At 47.5% G+C, this 26,605-nt stretch overlaps 1 protein-coding gene across 1 annotated transcript in view; it reads right to left on the reverse strand.

Moving 5' to 3' along the window:
• The window catches only part of LOC309551209 (centromere protein H-like), a gene marked incomplete at its 5' end in the record, with an annotated part of 207,307 nt that overhangs the window by 120,657 nt on the left and 60,045 nt on the right, over positions 1-26,605 (reverse strand). The window contains one exon of the mRNA XM_082251707.1: positions 6,635-6,775. Coding sequence (XP_082107833.1) covers positions 6,635-6,775 — 141 coding nt within the window. The remainder of the gene's footprint in view (positions 1-6,634; positions 6,776-26,605) is intronic.

Consider the following 26,605-nt stretch of genomic DNA (forward strand, 5'->3'; position numbering starts at 1 on the left):
GAACGGAGGATTCCGACCCTTAATAGAATAAGCCTGTACCACCGTCTGACTGATCCATCTAGATATGGTCGCGGCAGACACAGGCAATCCCCTTCAAGGGCTATCCGTGATTACAAAAAGTGAGTCCGTCTTACGAAAACCACTTTAGGAAGGAAGGATGGATTCGGAAGAAGAACCACCTTATCCCTTAGAACCACCAGATCTGGGGAACGACAGGATAATGCGGCCAGTTCTGACCCCCTGCGTACAGAAGTAATGGCCACCAAGAAGGCCACCTTCTGGGATAATGTAAGCAAGGGAATCTCCCTAATATCTTCAAAGAGAAGTTTCTGAAGAACCGACCACACTAAATTAAGATCCCAGGCGGTAAGAGTGCGCGTACTGGCGGAGCCAGATGTCGCACCCCCTGGATGAAATTCCGCACCAAGGAATGATTAGCCAAAGGTTTCTAGAAAGAAGATTGCTAACGCCGAAAACTTGACCCTTGATCGTGCTCAAGGATAGTTTCTGCTCAACCCATTGTTGCAGACAGACCAAAATTCGGGTCACCGAATAGGTATGTGGCGGAAATCCAAGAGATTCACACCACGCAATGTAAGACTTCCATGTGCTGGAAGTCGCTTTCCTTGCTTTAACTTGAGGTAGGAATAACTGAAGCTGACACTCCCTTGTCCTTCAGTACCTGGGTCTCAATGGCCAGGCCATTAAGCCAGCGACTGTAAAGCAAGATGGAAGATCGGTCCCTGAGACCGCAAATCCTCCCTGAGAGGAAGTCTCCAAGGAGCATCCGCGACTAGCCTCACCAAGTCGGCGTACCAGGCTCGACGAGGTCAGTCCGGAATTTCCAGAATAACTGGAATTCCCTCCACCTCTATCCTGTGAAGAAGTTCGCAGTAACTTGAGAGGATGGAAGGCATGCCGTAGCTGATACTGCCCCCACGGGGCGATCAGCGTTTCTGCTGCGTCCGCTAGAGGATCGCGGTGCGAGCTACAAACCTCCGCACCTTCCTGTTGAGCCAAGGTGCCAACAGATCCACATCCGGGATGTCCCAAAGAAGGGACAGCTAGTGAAAAACCTCTGGATGAAGAGGCCATATGCGATTGGATCCGAATCGGGCTGCTCTAGAGCTGCTCGATCCAGTAAATCAGACAAAAACTGATTGCTCTCAGTTCCGATACCCTTATTGGTAATCTGGATGCTATCGGAAGAAATGACTTCCCCTGGTTGAGCATCGGAGACTTCCTGGTCCGCTCGCTCAACCGGATCCGATTGTCCAGGGAATCGGAATACTGATTCCATTAAAAAAGAATCTCCTTCAGGAGAATTCGGGTATGAGACTGGGTATACAGTACTGCCTCTAAGAAGGCCACCATCAGTCCCAGCCAATTGACGGACAGCAACATCCGAATCGTTGACTGAACCTTCTGGAGTTTCTCCACAAGGAGAAACTCTCTTGCCCAGGATGTATCCAACCTTAGGCCCAGATAGTTCAGTCTCCTGGTGGGAACCAGGGATGATCTTTGGGAAAGCGAAGAAAAACGCTGATGTCCTGCGATGATGGGGATATAAAGATAGGCCTCCTAAATGTCTATGGACGCCAGGAAATCCCCCTGATGCAGGGAGGCCACCACTGTACGGATGGACTCTATTTTTTCCCCAAGTCCAGATTTGGACGCACCTTGCCCTCTTTCCTGGGCATTGTGAACAGGTTCGAATAGAACCCCTGAAACCGTTCAATGTTAGAAGGGAAGAATCGCACCGGTGGAAGTGATCGAAACTCGATCCTGTGTCCTCCAGAAACCAGTGAAGACATCCCCCCCACCCCAGAGATGGGTAGGGGCGCATCAGGCTTTATTCTTCAGGCTTAGCTGAGCCGGACTTTTTGTTTAGCCGATCAGCGCCCTTTGAAACCCCTCTAAAGGGGCTTTGGAGGGTTTCGCCTTATCGCCCGCCCTCGCGGAACTAACAACTCTTTATGAGCAGAAAAGGAAGGTCCTCGTTAGTTACGAGGTCCTTTTATCCTAACAGTCTGTGGCAAGACAGCAGGTGGTACCGTCTATCCTATAAAGAGGAATTCCTCAACCGGCATAGCACCTTGCCATGCGTTTGGAAATAACAGGGGTTCGTTTCAAAACGACCCCATTTGGGTAAAGGAAAATCCTTCGCCCTTCTGGTAGGCTAACAAGTACCAAAAAGGAATCTCAGTCTCAGCTACCTCTGCCGGTGTAACCTCAAGACTAAAGGTTTCCCGGACGGACACACCTAGTGCATCCACCACTCTTGTGCTATGGCGGAGGCAGAAACGTTCTCTTCACTGCTGAGGAGACATTACCTGAGACAACAGCCCCCTAAGAGGGACCTGCAACTGCATTGACCAGCTCCGAATCCGTATCTGAAGTATCTGATAAACAATGGGGGTAGGCGGGGGTCGCTTCTTGACCCCCGTCCCTGACAGGCCACCTCCACCCGGGATACCAAAGACTCCAAAACTGCCGATAATGCATTAAAAACAAGTGGGGTACTGGAGGGTCCTGCGGCCACCTTGAGGGGATCAGGTGGGGATACCTATGCGGCAGGGTCAATGATTATACAAGACATTTGCCAGCGACAAAAAATGACAAAGTAAAAAACTTTTTTCTTTTATTTTTTTTTTTTGTATCCCCCAGTCGCAACAGCGCCCCTCAGTGTTACCTGCTTTTTTGGACCCCCACAGAGAGAGAGAGAGAGAGAGACCCCAAGGCTCATCCCTGATGCACAGAAGTTTTCATCAGCTTGCTCAGTGCTTGTCTTGTTACAGACAGGAAGTCTTTGGCCCTATTTCCTGGGTAAAGAAGGCGGCTCCGCCTACCGGCGCCTCCCCCTGGCTCCATGAGGTGTTTGAGTCACCTCAAACATGGCCGCCCCCATGCTGGAGACACGAGGCTACACCAAAATGGCGGCCCCGTGCGATCTACCAGACAATGGCGGCGGCCTGCACAGAATAGCGACATGTCTGCAGAAGGATCTCGGCCTCACAGCCCTTCACCCTCAGCGGTACCGGACCCTGGCGGGCCGTATGCGGTCCGTGGCCGTCGGGAGGCATCTGCTTAGCTGGAGGAATGATCTGGAATGCAGTATACATGTATAGACATCGACCTGTGGCTTCTGACAGGTAGGATACCTTATACTATCACAGTAAAGTTCTAGTACTGCCACTGACTACAATCATCTTCACATTTTTACAATTAGATTGTCAGCTCCCAAACCAAGCCTCCTGGCTTCTTGTACACAAAAATCACACTCAATTAGGGGGATCTGTGACATGTTATAGGATAGAGGGGAACCCATCCTTACCATTACAGAGAGGGGCCCGCGTTCACCACAGGACCCGTCAGGGGGAAAGGGGGAACATACTACTCACCTTACCGGAACCAGGCGGGCGCCAACTCCTGACAGTACCCCTCTCCACCGGGGTAGGAGGGCTGTCGACCAATACGGACGCCGTGACTCATGGTCTTTGGCGTTTCAGCGAGACGTTTAACTCGCAGGGTCAGTCCCCGTCCAGTGGGACTATGTTGCGGCCGACCCAGCGCGGAGCTATGGCCTGCACGCGCTCGTAGGCTGAACTGGGGTGACCACTGGATCTCAACATCCAGCCCGTCGCCCAGTTCAGCTTTCTTGCTTGAAGATCTCACAGGAACACTGGAGAAAAAAAGCTGTCTAAAAAATCTTTTCTAAGAAAAAAATCCTGCCAGGACCGAAGATCCCAGCAAGGTATCTAGGTCCTTACTCCTAACTAGACAAAAAAAAAACTGATGTGCTAGGGCAGGAAGTGAGAGGATATACCCTCTGGGACTGCCCCTAGGGTGTGGCCAGAACGTTTTCTTTCCTGTCTAGTCCTACTCCTGCAGAGGGCAGCATAACCCGTGGGTGTTGAATCACCGAGGACTACGTCTGTCAATGAGCGATAGAGAAAGTATCATTTCTTCAGCGTTGTCACAGAAAAAGATAATAAAAATATTTACAAAAATGTGAGGGGTATACACATATTTATATATACATATATACATACACACACACACACACACACACACACACACACACACACATTATATATATATATATATATATATATATATATATATATATATATATATATATATACATATATATATATATATATACATATACATATATATATATATATACATATACATATACACACATACATACATACATACATATACACAAACATGCCTATACTTACCTGCTCTGTGCAATGGTTTTGCACAGAGCAGCCACAAACCTCTTCCTCTGGGGTGCCCCCCCTGGCGCTCCAGGCCTCTCCTCATCAAGTGCCGCCACGGAAAGCTGCTTTCCATGGGGACACCCGTGCGGGCTCGCTCCAGAGTCCCGCTGCTGTGTCCATTTACCTATGAAGTATTTAAGAATGAAACCTCTGAGACAAACAAGGGATGCAAATGAGTCTAGCTGGAACTTGGAATAATTCTGAGAAATATGGTTGATTGTGTCTGTGAATATGGCTGCCTGCACATATAATTTCAAATACTCTGTGTAAGCTTCATGTGGTATAGAGCAGTAAGTGGGCTTTGACTACACCAGAAAAATATTTCATAACATAAGAGATCAGTGACTTTGAAGACAGCAAAAGGGCATAGGTCACCACAATAAAATATTATACATGTCATATATAGAATGCAATTTTGAAAAAAATCTAGATAGTAAATATAATTGCAATAGTTACTGTTAAATGTCTAAATTTGTGTAGCTGAGGTTTAAAACTCGTGTCCTAAAATACAAACATTTTGTATTTCGCCATTCATGTACCAGTTTACGCACCATCTTCCTTTCGAAACAACCTGTAGCCTCATCCATATGCACTATATTACTAGAGGAATGTTGCACCACACAGAACCATTTGACTAGGGGCTTATTGATCTACCAAAAAAGCACATAAAGAAGCCTACTAAATCCAGTTGCTTTGGGTTTAATTAAATGAAACTTAAATTTGAACTAAACAGTCTTATCCTTTACAGCCACAGAAGCTGCCATCTTAGTCTAGCTTAATTTGCAGTTGCCACAGTGCTGCACATATAACAAGTTATAACACCAGCCATTTGAGAAGTTTATAGTTTGGTTGGGTTCAAAAACCGCCATTTACCATTCATGGCATGCCTTAAATGTGACTGGCTTGGAAAACAGTTACAAATTGGTTTAGTTCCTATTTAATGCTGAACTTTACCCATAACAACTTGATAAAAAATATTGTTCTTTAGCAAGGAACATACATTCCACATTAATAATTATGTTACTAAAATTAGTGTGTGCTGTAAATGGCCTCCAGCATTGCTCCAGTTTCTTGTTGCTGGAGGCTGCCATTTTGCTAAAGCTCAGCGCTCTTTAGAAGTATATCATAAATCAAAACTAAACGCATCAATTTAACGGTAAAAAATAAATAAAATAAAAAAAAGTTACATTTTTTGAATCTCAGGATTGCTAACTGACACATTTGCTTGTTTCCTCATGCAAACTGTCAAAGCATTAAATAGCTGGTGTCATAACTGATCACATGTGCATACCTACAAAAGGGGCCAGCCTGAAGTGATTTAGCAAGACCAAATTTTTTGACTAAAAGTTTCACTTTAAAAGCGGAGTTACGGCCTCAAATAAATACCTTTTTTAACAAAAAATACCCCTATAATACTTATGCATCGCCCTTTACAGAACCGCTATTCTCATAATTACAAGGTGTATAGCATTGGATTTTAGTCAAAATCTAACTTTAAAAAACGCTGTCTGAGCGCGGCTATCTTGGATGTGGGCATCTGAAGCCGCAGTGTAATCTGCTGTGTCCTTCCTCCTGATTCCAGGGAGTGTTCTGGGGGTTCTTCCTGATTCCAGCCTTCTGGGAGTGATGACAAACAGCTCCCAGGATGCAATGCAAAGGAGGGAGTGATGTCGGTGGCCGCGGCCACAGAGGGGAGAGAAGGAGGAAGTACAATCAAAAATGCCCTGAAAATAAGGTAAGGGACCCCCGGAAAAAAAATTTAAAATGCCCAATTGTTGATCAGCATAGCGAGCACTCCAGGAATCACTAAAGTTGCAAAATAGGCCGGAGCTCCACTTTAAAAAGGTAAACTAAAGCCCCGTACACACGCACAGATTGTCGGCCGACCGTTCGGCTGTCTTTTGTCCGGTGCTGTCGTGTAGGTTGCAAAGTGCTAAAGACTGCACACGAATTTTGTCGGCCAACAACAACCGACTGCAGAAGTGATGTCATGTGATTGTTAACTTTCCGTGTGTTTTTTCTTCTCTGAGCATGCCCAGTCTTGCTCATCTGCTTTTTGTCGGCCGAAATCTGTACTGACTGACGAACAATCGGCCGTTCTTTGTTGGCCTACAAAAATTTTATAGCATGCACACCAGATTTTGTTCGGCCGAAAAGTCGCAGTCGGTTGTCGGAAGCATCATACTAACAAGCCGACAATCGGCCGATCGGACGTTGGCCGAATACTTACGGCCGACAATTGGTACGCATGTACGGGCCTTAAGTGGACTGTCTAGTTTCAACAAAGCTGTGGTGTTCCTTGAAAGAGGCTAGCAATACCTCCAGTTTTTTTAAACAATAGTTACCAAATTAGTTGCATAAAGACTTTTGGCCCTTTGGTGGCTTCAGAGGAATCTTCAAGGCTTCTTTGAGCAATAGGGAGGCAACTCTTCAAACATTTGACACTTGCATTGTGAAGTTGTACAAGTATTTCAGGCATATGATCCCTGTAAATAGGCACACTTTAGACATGCAATCTTTGGATGTTATAGTTTTTGTCAATGTATATCAAACATATAAAAGAAACAAAAAAATAAATAAATTATTTATTTCGAGAGAGGTTTCATCTCACTTCCTGTTGTGTCTAAGGGACAGAAAGTGAAGGCAATGGGACACAGAATGCATCTAACAAGGGTTTTAAAGTGGAAGAGAAGGCTAACTAAAACCATTTTTAAAAATGCTGCAAAGCCTGGAAACAAACACCTGTATAAATAAATACCTTTTTATTAATCCTGTCCAGTTAAATGATCCAGCAGCTCCAGAACCCGTGTCGGACAGCAGTTGCTGCAGGGGAGGGGGGGGGGGGGTACCGACAGATGAACCCTTTGAGCCTATGGATGATGTCATGGCTCCAGGAATTGAAAGTAATTGATGGATGATCCCTTACATAGGGAACCAAAGCTGCTGGATCATGTGATTGGACCTGACCGAAAAAAAAAAAAAAAAAAAAAAAAAAAAAGGGAGGGGGATGTACAGTACAGATCCTATCCAGAAAAGTAGGAGGCTGATGGAGGGGATGTTTTTAAGAATTGTTATAATTAGCCTTCACAAACACTTTAAAAATAGGTTCTTAAACCCCACCCCCCCAAAAAAAATGTAAAAGCCAGCAGTTAAAAATACTGTACTACTGTAATACTAAATAAAAAGGACACTTACCTGTCCAGCGCTGTCCTAATCTGGGCCAGTTCTTCACCCCACGGCTCCCTGGCACCCCCATGCCAACTGTGGGAAGCCAGCTGTAATTTCCTGCAGATTCGCAGCCAGCGCCCCTCTGTGCATGCATGAGCCACGATGTGCTCTGAATGGCCCCCCAGCCTCCTGGTACCTACCACATGTTGCAAGAAGCTGCGGGAAGGGGGGGGGGGGGTTCGGGGGAGGGCGTAAGTGGACCAGAAATTTGAAGAAGAGACCGAAAAGTGGAACTTCCATTTAGAAAAGAAATTACGCTTTAACTACCACATCTAAAATACATATATATTTATTTTTTGCTTTAGATATACTGAAAATCTAAGCTGAGACAATATAGAGGTTTAGAGGCTGATATTTTAGACCCTCCCATTGAAAATGCTAGCTGCCTGGTTGCCATGCTGAGTCGATGGCTGTAGCGTTCAGATCAGAAGCTATGACTCCACTTTGACTTTTCTTTACGCTTTTTTCAGATTCAGAGACAGGGGCTGACTGGCAACTTTCCACACCGGGAGCAAGTACAAACTAGAGGCACACCTTGCCCCCCTCCCACTCTGAAGCTCCACTCCAGGTACTCTCTACTCACCGACCGAATCCAGGTTCGTGACCTGGCCAGCAGAGGGCGGTTGGGGGGAGCTGGGACAGCTCTGTTTGGTGGGGGCGGCCTGCGCTCTGTCCTTGTCTTCAACCCACATTGAGTAGGTCAGTGACAGGGACATTTTTACTTCTTTTCACCAGGAGACCTTTAGGCATGTTTTTGGCAGAAGCAGCGCAACCTTTATGGGACATCAGAGCAGCCCAGCAGGCAATTACCCCCCTGGCCCTGTCCTCCCCTGTTCAGAGATTTGAGAGATTCAGAAAATACTGAAACCAAAAAGGAGCAATATAACTAGAATTTTCCAGAGTAGATTGGCAATGGCAGCCTTCTTGTTGTAGGTTTCCTTCAAGTCCTTACCGGTATCCACTGGCAGTCTGCACCCCAAGCAGGTGGAAGTGAACTTCCTTAAATGTGTAGATTAAATGCTAGAAGTAATCATTAAAGTGTACATGCATACCTCCCAACTTTTTGAGATGGGAACAAGGAACACCTACTAGCAAAAGTATGTAGACATTGGACACACCCCTGCTACACCCCCTTAAAAAGGAGAAGAATACAAAAAAATTATTACTTAATCCCACAAGTGCTTTTTTTATTTATTATTTTTTTTTTAACCACTACTATTCCTTCATACGGGCTTCTGAAATGTAAAAATGAAGCAATTTACATAGTTACATAGTTACATAGTTGGTGAGGTTGAATAAAGACAAAAGTCCATCCAGTTCAACCTGTGTAGATGTGTGTGGCTGTAATCATCTTGCATACCCCTGAATGTTCTGATCCTTGAGATGTACGTCTAAGAGTCTTTTGAAAGCCACCATACTACCCGCAGAAACCACCTCATGTGGTAGAGAATTCCACAATCTTGTAGCCCTAACAGTAAAGAACCCCCCACGTTGCCTGAGGTTAAAACGCTTCTCCTCTAATCGCATTGTATGCCCCCGAGTTCTCATGCAATCCCTTCGACTGAACAGCTTTTTTTCTAAGCCTAGATCCCCATTTAGATATTTAAAAATTGCTATCATGTCCCCCCTCAGGCGTCTCTTCTCCAGGGAGAATAAATCAAGCGATTGCAGACGCTCCTCATAATCAAGGTCCTCCAATCCCCTAATTAGTTTAGTTGCCCTTCTCTGGACTCTCTCCAGCTCCAACACATCCCTTCTGAGGACTGGTGACCAGAACTGGACCGAATACTCCAGATGAGGTCGGACCAGAGTTTTATAAAGTGGAAGGATTATAGTTTTATCTCTGGAATACATCCCTTTCTTTATGCATGCTAATATTCTGCTAGCCTTGGCAGCTGCCGCTTGACATTGCATGCTGTTGCCTAGTCTATCATCAACCAAGACTCCCAGATCCTTCTCCATTTTTGATTCTCCCAAGGGTTCCCCTCCTAACGTGTATTGTGCTTTTATGTTTCTAGTCCCCAAGTGTAAAACCTTACATTTCTCCACGTTAAACCTCATTTGCCATGTCTTTGCCCACTCCGTTATTTTGTCCAGGTCATTCTGTAGGATATCTGCTTCATGCTGTGCTGTTATTGTCCTGCCTAATTTTGTGTCATCTGCAAAAACTGATATTGAACTACTGATCCCGTTCTCAATGCTGTTTATGAATAAATTGAACAAGGTTGGTCCTAGGACTGAGCCTTGGGGGACCCCGCTTACTACCTCAGACCAGTCTGAGTATGTGCTGTTTATTACCACCCTTTGGATACGCCCTTTTAGCCAGTTCCGTATCCAAGAGCAAACCCTGCTGTCGATACCTGCAGACCTTATTTTATAAATTAAGCGCTTATGGGGAACTGTATCAAACGCCTTAGCAAAATCTAGGTACACCACATCCACTGGTCTGCCCCTATCTAGCTCACAGCTCACCTCCTCGTAGAATGTTAAGAGATTGGTTTGACAAGAACGCCCATTTGTAAACCCGTGCTGGTTACTACTGATGATGCTGTTGTTCTTAGCAAACTCTACGATATAGTCCCTTATCATCCCCTCCAGAAGTTTACATACTACTGATGTCAGACTGACAGGCCTATAGTTTCCCGGTATATGCCTCTGACCCTTTTTGAATATCGGAATCACGTTAGCTTTCCTCCACTCCCCTGGTACATCTCCTGTCCTAATACTGTCCGCAAAGATCAGGAACAGTGGTCTGGATATAACCTTACTGAGTTCCTTGAGTACTCTCGGATGTACGCCACATGGGCCTGGTGATTTGTTTGTGTTGAGTTTATCCAGCCTTTCCCTGATTTCCCCCTCTGTTAGCCATAGTGGCAAGTCCTGTGTATTACTACTAACTATACAGTCATGGTCAGTGTACCCCTCCGATTCCTGTGTAAAGACTGATGAGAAAAAGGCATTCAGTACGGTTGCTTTTTCAGTGTCCTCTGTAACCATCCTCCCATCATTGTTAATTATGTGTGCAATATGCTCTGCCCTAGTTTTTTTGCTGTTGATATACTTAAAGAATTTCTTTGGGTTTTTTTTGCTATCCTCCGCTATTTGTCTCTCAAAGTCTATTTTAGCCAAAGTCAAATTTAGAAATTTGATTAAAAGATTTAGCACTGGTAAACACTTTTTGAAAGCTGAAAAGTGTATTTTTAATACAAATATATAGATCAGACCAAAATGAAGGACAAATGAGGAGGACAGAGGGATTTTGTTCCAAATCAGGGACAGTTGGGAGCAATGTGTACACGTGGCACTTAACCACTTCAGCCCCGGATGTTTTTACCCCCTTCCTGACCAGGCCCTATTTTGCGATTCGGCACTGCGTTAACGCACAATTGCGTGGTCATGCGACGCTGTACCCAAACAAAATTGATGTCCCTTTTTCCCCACAAATAGAGCTTTCTTTTGGTGGTATTTGATCAACTGTGCGATTTTTATTTTTTGCGCTATAAACAAAAAAAGAGCGACAATTTTGAAAAAAAAAACAAATATTTTTCACATTCTGCTATACGACATTCTCAAAGGCCAATTTGCTTTCTGCTACTTTTTTTTTTTTTTTACCAAAAATAAAAAAAAAAAAAAAAAAAAAAAAAAAAAAATCGCAATAAGCGCATTAGGATTGGTTTGCGTCTACGGGAAAGATTTGTCATTTTTATTGTTTTTTTACTAGTAACGGCGGCACTCTGATTTTTTGTGGGACTGCAACATTGCGGCGGACAGATTGGACCCCTAACTGACATCTGACACTTTTGGGAGGACCAGTGACATTACTACAGTAGTCAGTGCTAAAAATTTGCACTGTTACTTTAATAATGACATTGGCAGGGAAGGGGTTAACATTATGGGTGATCAAGGGGTTAAATGTGAGCCTAGAGGAGTGATTCTAACTGTGGGGAGGCATGGCTTCTGAAATGACCATAGAGACATGTGATCCTATATAGAAGGATCACATGGGCTCTATGATCATTTCAGGGAGAAGAACGGTCAGCTGTGTTTACAACAGCCAACCATCCTTCTCTCTCAGCGGGGAACGATCGCGGGTGTCCGGCAGCAATCGGAGCCACCTGCCCACTCCATCGGCTTCCCCGCTTCCATGAGCCTCCCGAGAGCGAGCACTGTACAGTTGCCTGGGAGCTGCTGCCTGCCGCAGTACATCTGTGGCAGGCAGTCAAACTGGTTAAAGCGCAAATCCCCTTTTGTTGAGAAAAAAAAAAAAAAAACATTGCCCTCTGGGCGATATATGTACATTGCAAGGATTTTAACAAACTTTGTTGCAGATTCCTACCTTTTATTTTTCTGAAGAAATCCCTCTGTTTCTTTGTGCTCATGTGGGAAAATGAATCTAATGTTAGTGGTTTTATAATTATCCATCAGCTGTAGCACCTGCAGAGCACAAATTAGGAAATCTGAAGGGCCTGCATCCCTTTAGACATGTTCCTATTAGGGAGTATCTCACTAAAAATAAAAATTTTGCTGCAGGGGATGCCTGAAATGTGACTTGTATCTTAGTGCAGACTTCTGGGAAAATGGGTGAGCCAATCACACAAGCAGAAAATAATGTTTCTGGGATGTTTTCAGTACACATTCGGTGTACAGAACACCTCCAGGTAGCCATATTGCATTGCACTTTACAGAAAATAGCAGCGGCTGCAGATTGAAAAAGGAAAAAGTAATTTCAATAACATCCAATTACAATAAGACTTCTGTCGCAATTGTATAGGCTATATAGGTTTTTTTCCCCATTAACCACTTAAGCCCCGGAGGATTTGGCTGCTCAATGACCAGGTCCTATTTTGCGATTCGGCACTGCGTGATTTTAACGGACAATTGCGCGGTCGTGCGACACTGTACCCAAATTAAATTGACGTCTTTTTTTTCCCCACAAACAGAGCTTTCTTTGGTGGTATTTGATCACCTGTGCGATTTTTATTTTTTGCGCTATAAAAAAAAAAAAATAAAAAAAGAGCAACAATTTTGAAAAATAAAATTTTTTCACATTGTTTTTAATGAAATTCTCAAAAAAAAATAAATGTAAAAATCAAAATTTTTAAACATTTTAGGCCAATTTGTTTTCTGCTACATATTTTTGGTAAAAAAATAAATAAATAATATCGCAATAAGCGTATTTTGATTGGTTTGCACAAAAGTTATTGCGTTTACTAACTACGGGAAAGATTAATGTCTTTTTTTTTTTAACTAGTAATGGCAGCGATCTGTGATTTTTTTTTTGCGGTACTGCAACATTGCGGCGGACAGATCGGAGCCAACTGACATTTTTTACACTTTTGGGGGTACCGGTGACATTACTACAGTAATCAGTGCTATAAATACGCACTGTTACTGTAAAAATTACACTGGCAGGGAAGGGGTTAACTTTATTGGTGATCAAGTGTGTCCCTAGGGGCGTGATTCTAACTGTTAGGGGGCGTAGCTAGTGGAAGTAATAACAGAGATACAATCCTACATAGCAGGTTCGCATAGCCTCTCATTACTTTAGGGAGAATGACAGACGGCTGCATTTACATCAGCCGTCTGTCTTTCTCTCTCCTGAGGGAGATCGCGAGTGACCGGCGGACATCAGAGCCGCCGGTCACACACGCTGGCTAAGCAGGGAACCAGCGGGGGCGGGAGCGCACTCGCCCCCTTCAAGCTCGTGGGCGAGCGACGTAGGTCTACATCCCTTTGCCTGTAGAGGGCAGTAAATAGTCGTGCGGCGGTCGGCAAGTGGTTAAAGTGGAGTTACCCTTTAAAGCAGAACTTCACTCTCACTCAACATTGGAGTAATATTAATCCTTATGCTGCTAGTATTCATAAAGAAAGGAAAAAATGGATTTTTGTAAAATCTTACCGTAAAATCCTTTTCTCTTAAGCTTGACAGACGTAGTCCTCGTTGATTAACAACAACTCAGGTTATACTGCCCTCTACAGGAGTAGGACTAGACAGGAAAGAAAACGTTCTGGCCACACCCTAGGGGCAGTCCCAGAGGGTATATCCTCTCACTTCCTGCTACAGCAAATCAGTTATGTCACAAAGCAGTGTTTAGAGAATTTAACCCAACCCAACTGAAAACCAGAGGGGCAGGTACTACGTCTGTCAATGAGCTTAAGAGAAAAGGATTTTACGGTAAGATTTTACAAAAATCCATTTTTCTCTGTCGCTCATTGACAGACGTAGTCCTCGTTGATTAACAACAACTCGGGACGTCCCAAAGCAGTACCACAAATGAGGGGTGGGATAACAGAAATCAAAATCCAGAAGGCCCAACCGGAGCCAACCAGAAGCATCAAGGACTCATCTAGCAAAAAGAGGAGACCCAAGTGAAACACCCAACAAACCCTTGAGGTAGACCAACAGTCTCCTCAGATTGCGGCCTGCCGAACCTTGCGGCCAAAAGAGGCATCTGACGATGCCATCACATCAACTTTTTTAAAATGATGAAAAGGTATGAACCGACGATCAAGTCATCGCCTTGAAAACCTGGATCGCTGACGCCTGATGGCGGAAGACCCAGGAAACACAAGGCGCCCGAGTAGAGTGCGCCTTAACAGGGAACGGAGGATTCCGACCCTTAATAGAATAAGCCTGTACCACCGACTGACTGGTCCATCTAGATATGGTCGCGGCAGACACAGGCAACCCCCTTCTAGGGCTATCCCCCTTGTTGCAGACAGACCAAGATTCGGGTCACCGAATAGGTATGTGGGGGAAATCCAAGAGATTCACACCACGCAATATAAGACTTCCATGTGCTGGAAGTCGCTTTCCTTGCTTTAACTAGAGGTAGGAATAACTGAAGCTGACACTCCCTTGTCCTTCAGTACCTGGGTCTCAATGGCCAAGCCATTAAGCCAGAGATTGTAAAGCAAGATGGAAGATCGGTCCCTGAGACCGCAAATCCTCCCTGAGAGGAAGTCTCCAAGGAGCGTCCGCGACTAGCCTCACCAAGTCGGCGTACCAGGCTCGACGAGGTCAGTCCGGAATTTCCAGAATAACTGGAATTCCCTCCATCTCTATCCTGCGAAGAAGTTCCCGCAGTAACTTGAGAGGATGGAAGGCATGCCGTAGCTGATACTGCCCCCACGGGGCGATCAGCGTTTCTGCTGTGTCCGCTAGAGGATCGCGGGTGCGAGCTACAAACCTCCGCACCTTCCTGTTGAGCCAAGGTGCCAACAGCCACATCCGGGGTGCCCCAATGAAGGGACAGCTAGTGAAAAACCTCTGGATGAAGAGGCCATACCCCTTGATCCAGAATCTGACGGCTGAAATAATCTGCCTGCCGATTTCCCACCCCCGGAGTGAACACTGCGGGGAGATCCGGAACAAACCGTTCCGTCCAACGAAAGATGCTAGTCGTTTCGATGGCCACCAGGACACTCTAAGTGGCCCTTTCTTGACATAAGTCACGACCTGTGGCATTGTGCGATTGGATCCGAATCGGGCTGCTCTAGAGCTGCTCAGTCCAGTAAATCAGACAAAATCTGATCGCTCTCAGTTCCGATACCCTTATTGGTAACCTGGATACTATCGGAAGGAATGACTTCCCCTGGTTAAGCATCGGAGACTCCCTGGTCCGCTCGCTCAACCGGATCCGATTGTCCAGGGAATTGGAATTCTGATTCCATTAGAAAAGAATCTCCTTCAGGAGAATTTGGGTATGAGACTGGGTATACGGTACTGCCTCTAAGAAGGCCACCATCAGTCTCAGCCAATTGACGGACAGCAACATCTGAATCGTTGACTGAACCTTCTGGAACTCTCTTGCCCAGGATGTATCCAACATTAGGCCCAGATAGTTCAGTCTCCTGGTGGGAACCAGGGATGATCTTTGGGAAAGCGAAGAAAACGCTGATGTCCTGCGATGATGGGGATATAAAGATAGGCATCCTAAATGTCTATGGACGCCAGGAAATCCCCCTGATGCAGGGAGGCCACCACTGTTCAGATGGACTCCATCTTTCCCCAAGTCCAGAAATTGGACGCACCTTGCCCTCTTTCCTGGGCATTGTGAACAGGTTTGAATAGAACCCCTGAAACCGTTCAATGTTAGAAGGGAAGAATCGCACCGGTGGAAGTGATCGAAAACTCGATCCTGTATCCTGACCGTATGACCTCGCGAACCCCTTAGTCCGGGGTTCTGGCAAGCCATGGATCCGGAAACCGGTGAAGACATCCCCCCACCCCAAAGATGGGTAGGGGCGAATCAGGCTGTATTCTTCAGGCTTGGCTGAGCCGGACTTTTTGTTTAGCTGACCAGCGCCCTTTGAAAACCCTCTGAAGGGGGTTTGGAGGGTTTCGCCTTATCGCCCGCCCTCGCGGAACGAACAAACTCTTTATGAGCAGAAAAGGAAGGTCCTCGTTAGTTACGAGGTCCTTTTATCCTAACAGTCTGTGGCAAGACTGTGCTCTTGCCCCTAATGAGATCCTTTATAATCTCAACCAAACTAAATGGCAACCACTGGCCTAAGGGTTGACCCTATCAGGGAAAAAATGACGCGGGATTCCGCTTCCACTTTTTCGATCCACCGGATCCCTAAAGGACGCAGCGTCCTCCAACGGGATAAAGGTGGCTTTATTTTGAAATGGGTGAGTCCACTACAGGTGGTACTGTCTATCCTTTAAAGAGGGATTCCTCAAACGGATAGCGCCTAGCCATGCGTTAGGAAATAGCAGGGGTTCGTTTCAAAACGACCCCATTTGGGTAAAGGAAAATCCTTCGCCCTTTTTGGTAGGCTAACAAGTACCAAAAAGGAATCTCAGTCTCAGCTACCTCTGCCGGTGTAACCTCAAGACTAAAAGGTTTCCCGGACGGACACAACTAGTGCATCCACCACTCTAGTGCTATGGCGGAGGCAGAAACGTTCTCCTCACTGCTGAGGAGACATTACCTGAGACAACAGCCCCATAAGAAGGACCTGCAGCTGCATTAACCAGCTCCGAATCCGTATCTGAAGTATCAGATAAAAAATAGGGGTAGGCAGGGGTCGCTTCTTGACCCCCGTCCCTGACAGGCCACCTCCACCCGGGATACCAAAGACTCCAAAACTGCCGAAAATGCATTAAAACAAGGGGGGTACTGGAGGGTCCTGCGGCCACCTTGAGGGGATCAGGTGGGGATACATATGCGGCAGGGTCAATGATTATACAAGACATTTGCCAGCGAAAAAAAAAAATGACAAAGTAAAAAACTTTTTTTTTTTTTTTTTGTAATCCCCCAGCGCAACAGCGCCCCTCAGTGTTACCTGCCTTTTTGGACCCCACAGAGAGAGAGAGACCCCAAGGCTCATTCCTGATGCACAGAAGTTTTCTATCAGCCTGCTCAGTGCTGTCCTGTTACAGACAGGAAGTCTTTGGCCCTTTTTCCTGGGTAAAGGAGGCGGCTCCGCCCCTTAATACGCCTTCCGGCGCCTCCCCCTGGCTCCACGAGGTGTTTGGTCACCTCAAACATGGCCGCCCCCATGCTGGAGACACGAGGCTATGCCAATATGGCGGCCTCGTGTGATCTGCAAGACAATGGCAGCGGCCTGTTAGGATAACGGCAGCTAGCAGCGGCCTGCGGGATGCTGTATTCGGCCTAGCGGCCTGCGGGAGTGCATCGGCCCCACAAACTTCACCCTGGATGGTGATAAGCCTGGCCGACGGTACAGGACCCTGGCGGGCCGTATGCGGTCCGTGGGTCGTCGGGAGATGCCACAAAACAGTGCTGTGCAGCCCGTGGAAGCTGGAGGAATGGCAATCTGGACTGCAGTACTCAGGCATAGGCATCAGCCTGTGTTCCTCTGACAGGTAGGATACCTTTTACTTCAATAGTAACGCCCCTTTTAGTGCTGCCACTGACTTCAGTCATCCTTACAGACTTACAATGACTTTAGATCGTCAGCTCCCAAACCAAGCCTCCTGGTTATTTTTCACAAAAATCACACTCAAATTGGGGGATCTGTGACTTATTATAGGATAGAGGGGAGATCCATCCTACCACTCCAGAGAGGGGCCCGCGTCCACCACAAACCCGACAGGGGGAGAGGGGGAACATACTACTCACCATACCGGAACCAGGCGGGTGCCAACTCCTGACAGAACCCCTCTCCACCGGGGTGGGGGGGCTGTCGACCAATATGGATGCCGTGACTCTGTTGGTCATTGGCATCCAGGCGAGACGTTTAACTCGCAGGGTCAGTCCCTGTCCAGTGGGACTATGTCGCGGCCGACCCAGCGCGGAGCTATGGCCTGCACGCGCTCGTAGGCTGAACTGGGGTGAACACTGGATCTCAACATCCAGCCCGTTGCCCAGTTCCAGCTTACTTGCTTGAAGATCTCACAGGAAACTGGAGAAAAGAGCTGTCTAAAAAAATCTTTCTAAGAAAAAAAAATCCTGCCAGGACCGAAGATGCCAGCAAGGCATCTAGGTCCTTACTCCTAACTAGACAGAAAAAAAAACTGATTTGCTGTAGCAGGAAGTGAGAGGATATACCCTCTGGGACTGCCCCTAGGGTGTGGCCAGAACGTTTTCTTTCCTGTCTAGTCCTACTCCTGTAGAGGGCAGTATAACCCGAGTTGTTATTAATCAACGAGGACTACGTCTGTCAATGAGCGACAGAGAAAGTATATTATATTTACTTGTTTTAAACATTTTTCTTGACATTTTAGTTACTTCTTGGTTTCCAGGCCTAGACAAATGATATCATACATCCCAGCAGTCTTTAGGAGGGAAGAATGTGTTTTCTGAGCTAAGCACTCCCTCCTACCTGCATGCCTGAGCTAAGGGCAGCTGGACTCCAGTAAGTAAATGCTATATGAATCATGTGCCCTTACGCGAGATGGCCAAGGCCAGAAATGCTTTTTTTTTGGCACAGCTTCAAGAGATCAACTTCTCTTTAGGCCTCAAGCACAATTAAGTTAAGTTAAAAAAAAAATCTGCTTTTACAGGCGTTTAAACTTTTTTTCCCCCTTTCTCTGCCTCTAGACTCCCCTCCTGTGTGTCAATGCACACAATAGGAGTTTAGAGGCAGAAAAAAAAAATCACTGAGTTTTATTGGATCTTAATGCACGCCTGATGTGCAAATAACTGTTACGCTAATAAGTGCACTTTTGGATATTAATATACGCCAATCGCAATTATTCCCATTGTGCGAAAAAGCACAGTTCCCAGCTCTTTTGTATAAAGTAATGGCGCATGCTCCGCAGTACCCAGTAATACAGACACACAGGTTGTTACCACATTGGATGCTCGATAGAATGTCCTGCCTAAAGCACTGAGCTCCGTTTATTTATGGGACAACACAGGGATAACAGCAGGAATTGATGGCTATACAACATCAGCCAATCAGTTCCAAATGTACAGTCACATGACAAAGGTAACTCCCATAGAATCAGCCAATGACACAACTGTATACATATAAGTATACAATAGAAAGGGGGGGGGGGGGGGGGGAAGTACACAATCGTGAAAGAGTAGAACAGCGTCCACGGCTTCCCGCCGTTGGTGCGTTAAAATCCGCGCATCGCAGTTAACAATGAAACCCATGTGTAGCGGAATTCGCACCCAACACTATACAATGAAACCAGCGTGTAGAACCATGAACACTGCTCTGATCAAACTCATGCATGCTACTAGTGTGAACCCTGCTCAGCAAGGCTCAGAGAACAATGCCTAATAGGATTATACTACTGTTCCCATAGACGTGAGGCTATCTGTAGGGAAAGAGCCATGCTGTTTCCACTATAGTGATCAGGCACAGTAGAACGACATGAGCGTGTATCCCTTCATAAAAGCAGATAGATATCAAAAACTGAATTTTTGTAAAATCTTACCTGTAAAATTCCTTTCTCTGAGTCCTCCGACAGTCGCCGCCTCTTCATATTCGTCACATATGGGGTATTAGACTTTGCTCCGAAGGAGTAGCTAGGCAACAGAATATGTTAACATTAAAGCTTTTAACATATCCCACCCTCAAGGGGTGGTCCCCTCAGTCAATACCCTCCTACTTCCTGCAACCATATCTCAGTTTCAGTGGAATAGCAGTAGAGTATACAACCAAACCCCAAAAGAGGGGCGGGGGCGGCGACTGTCGGAGGACTCAGAGAAAGGAATTTTACAGGTAAGATTTTACAAAAATTCCGTTTTCTCTTACGTCCTCCGACAGTCGCCGCCTCTTCATATTCATCACATATGGGGACGTCCCAAAGCAGTGCAAACATGAGGGGTGGGAAACGCATCCGCGCCGAAAGGCAACGCAGTCTCCGCATCAAAGAAAGGAACCTTACCAAAGGAAGGAAACCAGCTGGGCTACAGGAAAAATAATTGCTCAACAGGAGCAACAACCCAGGAAAAGACAAATAACCAGGGGATAAAAAACTTATCCCAACAGCCAGAGGTCCCCAACAAGGGACCCTAGGGAATTGCCGCACTAAGAACCTTGCGGCCAAAGGAAGCACCCGCCGATGCCTGAACATCTACTTTGTAGAATTTTGTGAAAGTGTGCACGGTCGACCAAGTCGCCGCCTTACACACCTGGGCTACAGAAGCCCCATGACGACAGGCCCAAGACTTACTCAGAGATCTAGTAGAGTGCGCCTTCACAGGCACAGGGGGAACCTTCCCCTGCAAAGCATAGGCCTGTTCAATGGTCTGCCTGATCCATTTGGCGATGGTAGAGGCCGACGCCGCCATGCCCTTCCGAGGACCCTCTGGAAGAACAAACAAGGAGTCCGTCTTTCGAAAAGACTCAGTCGATTTAAGGTAAACCCTTATCGCCCGAAAAACATCCAAAAAATGTAATCTCACCTCCTTTGGATGTTTAGGCTTCGCGCACAGCGAAGGCAAGACAATATCCTCATTAAGATGGAATTCCGAAACTCGCTTCGGAAGAAAAGAAGGATTAGGTCGCAAGACCACCTTATCCAAATGAACAACCAGATACGGAGACTTGCAGGACAAAGCCGCCAGCTCCGACAATCTGCGAGCCGAAGTGATCGCAACCAAAAAGGCGACCTTTTTGGACAACAGACAACGAGATCTCCCTGATCTGTTCAAAAGGAGCACGTTGCAACACAGATAGAACGAGATTCAAGTCCCAAGGGGGCAGAGGATCCCTCCTAGGAGGAACCAGATGCCGCACTCCCTGAACAAAAAGTGCCAACCAAGGAGTTGGAAGCCACGGGACGTTGAAACAGAACGGCCAGCGCAGACACCTGACCCTTTATCGTAGCCAGCGCCAAACGCTGATCGACACCCGTTTGAAGGAAGGACAGCACTCGGGAAACCGAGTACGTGCGAGGTGAAAACCCCCTGGACTCACACCAGGCAAAATAGGCCTTCCAAGTACGGTAATAAACCTTCCCAGAGGAAGACTTCCTCGCGTTGATCAAGGTATGAATGACCTCTGGGGAGAGACCCTTCTCCTTCAGGACCTCGGTCTCAACAGCCAGGCCGTCAAAGCCAGCGACTGTAAAGCAGGATGGTATATCGGTCCTTGAGACAGGAGATCGTCTCGAAGAGGCAGACGCCACGGGGCGTCGACCGCTAGATTCACGAGGTCTGCGTACCAGGACCGGTGAGGCCAGTCCGGTGCCACAAGAATCACCGTGCTGCGTTCCGAGTGTAACCTGCGAAGGAACCTGGACAGCAACTGAATCGGTGGAAACGCGTACATCAGCCTGTACTGATGCCACGGGGCCACTAACGCGTCCGACGCGTCTGCCACGAACCTTCTCACCTTGTTGTTGAGACGAGACGCGAACAGGTCCACATCTGGAAGACCCCACTTCGCGCACAACATCTGGAAGACAGCCGGGTGGAGAGACCATTCCCCCTGATCCAGGGTCTGGCGACTCAGATAGTCCGTCTGCCAGTTCTCCACCCCCGGAATGTGAACCGCCGTTATCACCGAGACATGAGTCTCGGCCCAAGACAGAATGTCGGCCACTTCTCGAGCCGCTCGGGCACTCCTGGTGCCCCCTTGGTGGTTGATGTAGGCCACCGCCGTGGCATTGTCCGTCTGCACCCGAACCGGGCAGCCCTGCAGCCGGTCCGTCCAGCGATGAAGACAGAGATTTATCGTACGCAATTCCAGAATGTTGATCGGAAGGGAAGACTCCCCCTCCGACCAAGTCCCCTGGGCGGACAGAACGCCCAGACCACCCCAGCCCGACAGGCTGGCATCCGTGGTGATCACCGTCCACGAGATAGGACGAAACGACTTGCCCCCGGACACCATCGGGGACTGGAGCCACCACAGAAGGTCTCTTCTGGTGCGATGACTCAACGAGATTTGAAGATCCAGAGATTGAGGTCGCCCGTCCCACATGGACAGGATCTCCGCTTGGAGACCCCACGTGTGAAACTGGGCGAAGGGAATCGCCTCGAAGGCCGAGACCATCAATCCCAGACATCTCATGCACGTCCGCAGAGACGAGTGCGGAACGTCCCTGAGGGACCTGACATCCTCCTGAAGAGTTCTGAGTTTGTCTTCCGGCAGGAAGACCTTCGCCTGCACCGAGTCCAGAATCATTCCCAGGTAGGGAAGACGAACCGACGGACTCAGTGTCGACTTTGGAAAATTTATCGTCCAACCAAACTCCTGCAGAGTTTGCATCGTGACAGACAGGTCCTTCTCCAGACCCCGGCTGGTCGCAGACCGAACCAGAATGTCGTCCAGATACCCCAGGACAGAAATGCCCTGGGCCCTCAATAATGCCAGAACCGGTGCAAGCAGCTTGGTGAAGACCCGCGGAGCCGAGGCGAGACCAAAAGGCAACACCACGAACTGGTAGTGATCCTCCGCAATGGCAAATCGAAGGTACCTCTGGTGACCCTCGAAAATGGGGATGTGAAGATACGCATCCTTCAAATCGATGGAGGCCATGAATTCCCCCGGAACCAGGGCAGCCACCACCGACCGCAGGGATTCCATGCGGAACTTGCGAACCCGCACAGAGCGGTTCAGAGCCTTCAAGTCCAAATTGGACGAACCTTGCCCTCCTTTCTGGGCACGGTGAACAGATTGGAATAAAACCCCCGAAATCTGTCCCGATGAGGCACCGGAACTACCACTCCCTGAGCCCTCAGGTCCCGCACCGCCAGGTGCAGGTCCCGTAAACGCTCTGGAGACAGTTGAAGATTTGAGGGAAAAAATCTGCTCTCCGGCCGAGAGAGAAACTCGATCTTGTAACCAGATCGAACGATCTCCTGAACCCATCTGTCCCGCACGCGGGCCAACCAGGGCTGAAGAAAACCGAGCAAGCGTCCCCCCACCCCAAAACTGGGTGAGGGCGCCCCTTCAGGCCGCACTGTTATGGGCTGCGGATCCGGATTGACCGGACTTCTGTTTTCCAGACCAGGGCTTCTTCTGAGAGCCTTGACCTTTGAACGGTTTGCCCTTGTAGTGCGACCGAAAGGCACGAAAGGACCCCTGAGGGGGCCGAAAATTAGCATGCTTCTTCCCAGAAGCCCCCTTAGCCTTGGGGAAATGGGGCAAGAGAGTGCTCTTACCTCCGGTGATCCCCTTAATCAACACATCCAAGGACTCCCCAAAAAGGCGAGACCCATCATAAGGCAGATTGGCTAAGGTCTTACGTGAAGACTGGTCCACCGACCAACATTTCAACCAAACCAGGCGGCGAGACAACACCGCCACGCTGTGCACACGTGCAGCCAACGGGACTAGGTCCAAGTCCGCATCACACAGATACATGACACCCTGGTGGATTTGATCCACCATATCTAGGGTCGCCGGCGAGGCCGAATCGGCCACTAGGACGCGCCTAAGCATCTGCGTCCAACTTGCGACCGCCTGGGCCGCCATGAGAGAGGCAAACAGAGCCTTAAGCATAGAACCCGTAACAGAATAAGTATGACGGGCAAGAGACTCCAATCTCCTATCCGTGGCATCACGGAACACAGGGGAATCCTCTGCAGGAATCGCAGTGGATTTGTTTAAAACCGCAATTGCGTGATCCACTGGGGGTGGCACACACCACCTTTCATCAGCGGAAGGCGAGAAAGGATAACGCAGCTTGAACCTACTTGGTACAGCAAAAGGTTTGCGCAGATTGCGCCATTGTTCATTAACAGCGCGCTGAAAATCATCATTGCAGGGAAAAACCTGCGGCGTCCTGCGTTTTCTCTGCGTCCCATAAGCCGCCAAGGCAGCGGCGGGAACACACTTCATCCTGCAAACGCAGCGTTTGTTTTATGGAAGCAATCAATTCATCCATGAGTGCAAGCTCTTCAGGCGAGCCAGGGGGAGAATTATCAACCCCTTCAACTTCAGCCTCCACCTCGGACCCCACTAGATCCAGGGAGGAGCGGGACCCCGATAAGGAGGCCCCCGCCATAACAGCCCCATCACCTTCACCCTCAGAATCAGAGGAAAGAGAAACTCTGGGTCTTTTAGCAGATTGAGCAGCCACCAGCATCTGCACCTGAGCAGCAAGGCCAGCCACAATAGTGGCTAAATCCCCCCCTGGGGGGGAAACAGCGGTCCCCTGGCTTTCCACCAAGGCGGTAGGAAATTTGCCCTCCTGAGAATCCATTGCCCCCATTACAAATGCCGGATAAGAAAGGGTTAACTGCCCCTTTAACAAGCGCAGCCCACCGCACCACACACACAATGGATAGGAAGGATATAACCTGAGGAGACCCTCGCCGCTGCTGCTGCCTCGATCGGTGTTCCTGGAGAAGAGGAAGTGATGCTGCCAGGGCGCTCTATGAAAGCCTATGGGAGGCTACAAGAAAATGGCCGCCATGCATGTAGAACATGCGGCCGGAGCGATTGTAGGCAAAATGGCGCCGTTTGGCGCCGAAACCGCCGCTCCACAGTACAGTAATGCACACATGTCATCCATGTATAAAAAAACATGTCAGATCGCCGCAGCGATCGCTGTATAGTGCCCAAACATGCCCAAAACATGCCCCACAGCACACAGCTTCTCACACTGACAAGGCTGACACACACAGTGTCACACAGCTCCCCCCCCCCTTGCAGCCCACAGCATGCAGCCGAGTGATAGGGAGACAAACAGTGTGAACAGAGGCAGGTTACACAGTCCCAGACTGACACCCCCCCAGACAGACAGGTCCCCACATAGATACACTTACCTCACAATGGCGTGGGGGACCCGCACAGGCGAACAAGCCGCTGCACATGAGGCAGGGAGAGTCGCATACAAGACGCACAGAATGGGGGTTAAGAAACCGCACAGCATCCAGTGAGGTAGCCACCTCACCAATCATCCCTGCACCGAACAGGGATGGGTCGTTCACTGTGCCAGGAGCGTTACCTGGCTGAACGCTCGATGGCAGGCTGGGAAGCCACTGACCCACGACCTGCGACCAGGGGGATCAGCCCGAGACCCAGCCCGCATGATCCTCTTCATCCGAAGAACTAACTAACGCTGACAAAAAGAACAGCTAAGTAAAGGTAGAGAGAAAACTCAAACAAAAAAAAATCAAAGAAGAAGAAAGAGTCTGGGGCACAAAGCCCCAGCACAGAGAGAGCCAGCCACTCCTGACAAGCTAGACATTGAAACTGAGATATGGTTGCAGGAAGTAGGAGGGTATTGACTGAGGGGACCACCCCTTGAGGGTGGGATATGTTAAAAGCTTTAATGTTAACATATTCTGTTGCCTAGCTACTCCTTCGGAGCAAAGTCTAATACCCCATATGTGACGAATATGAAGAGGCGGCGACTGTCGGAGGACGTAAGAGAAATTATATTTACTTCACAGAGTAAACATCCCCACATTGTACAGGGGCCCCTGCTGGTGGTCCTATCCTGAACTTCGCATCGCAATACACATAAATCTCGACCCGCGCATAACGCATGGAGTGTTCGCCGACGGAGAGGTCTATGTAGAGTGAACGCGTCTACACATCTAAAAAGGAAATAGTTATATTCAGACCTGAAAGGTGAGCTCAGTGAGTGGAGAGGAGAGTGCCTGGTGTTGCTCTGGTGGGAAGCGGATTACTACTTGCTAAGGAGCGATCCTTCATTAAGATTGCCATTTAGGGATATGTAGCAATACTTCAAACTAGTTGATGACCGTGAATCCCATGATTAAGATTACTTCATATGAAAATGCAATATTTTTCCTGATTCAAGGTGAGGGGCCATTTTACTCGATGGCGGATAGTGTTTGTTGGGATTCTACACTGGTGACACCCTTCATCAGACACTATTCACGTTTTTTTTTTTTAATTCTTATATTTTCTTAACCATATTTATGGACCTTCTAGATATATCAATTTTTTTTACATATATCAGCGATATGTTTTAGGGATTTTTAGTCTAATGACTGTTATATTATACGTTGGGATTAGTCCATCATTGTGCTTATTTTGCATGATATGCACTCTGAGACCCTATTTATTTTGTTCACATTGATTTGAATATTTTATGTATTTTTTATATTCTCACAATATTTTTTTTATTTATTTTTTTTTGGATTCTATGCCTTAGCGCCAATCTAGGTTATTATTTTCACATCTAAAAAAGGAAGGTTTTCACTGCCAGTAGTCTTTCCTCAATGCCAGTTTGCCCATACGCGTACTGCGTGTATTGCAAGCAAACCGACAACAGGACCCATAAATGACAAGCTAAATAAAACACATCCTGAAAAATGTCCACACTAGTCCTAATAAAAATTTCTACAACGGCGTTCAGGAAATGAGCTTTTAAAGTGGTTGTAAAGGCTGAAAGGTCATCGTTATGCATGAAGGTAAAAAAATCTTCAATGCGCAGCTCCCTCCACAATACGCTGGGGGTGTCAATTAAAAAAGTTAACGACACCCCCAGATCAGATCGCATATCGCAGTGCGATCTGAAAGTTCGCACAGAATCGGATCGCACTAGTGAGAACCACCATGCGATCAGATTCTGCTGCGGACCAAGTTCTGTGCGTGTTAGGTGCGATGGCAGTGCAAATTCAGCCATACAAACTGTATGGCTGAATTTGCACCGCAAAAAGATCGTATGTAATTTTAGGAGCAGTGCACTCCGAATTACATGCGATCTCTGTGATCGCACAAATGTGAACCGG

The sequence above is a fragment of the Pelophylax lessonae genome (assembly GCF_965119305.1).
Source record: "Pelophylax lessonae genome assembly, chromosome: 3".
In the NCBI taxonomy this organism is placed as follows: domain Eukaryota; kingdom Metazoa; phylum Chordata; class Amphibia; order Anura; family Ranidae; genus Pelophylax; species Pelophylax lessonae.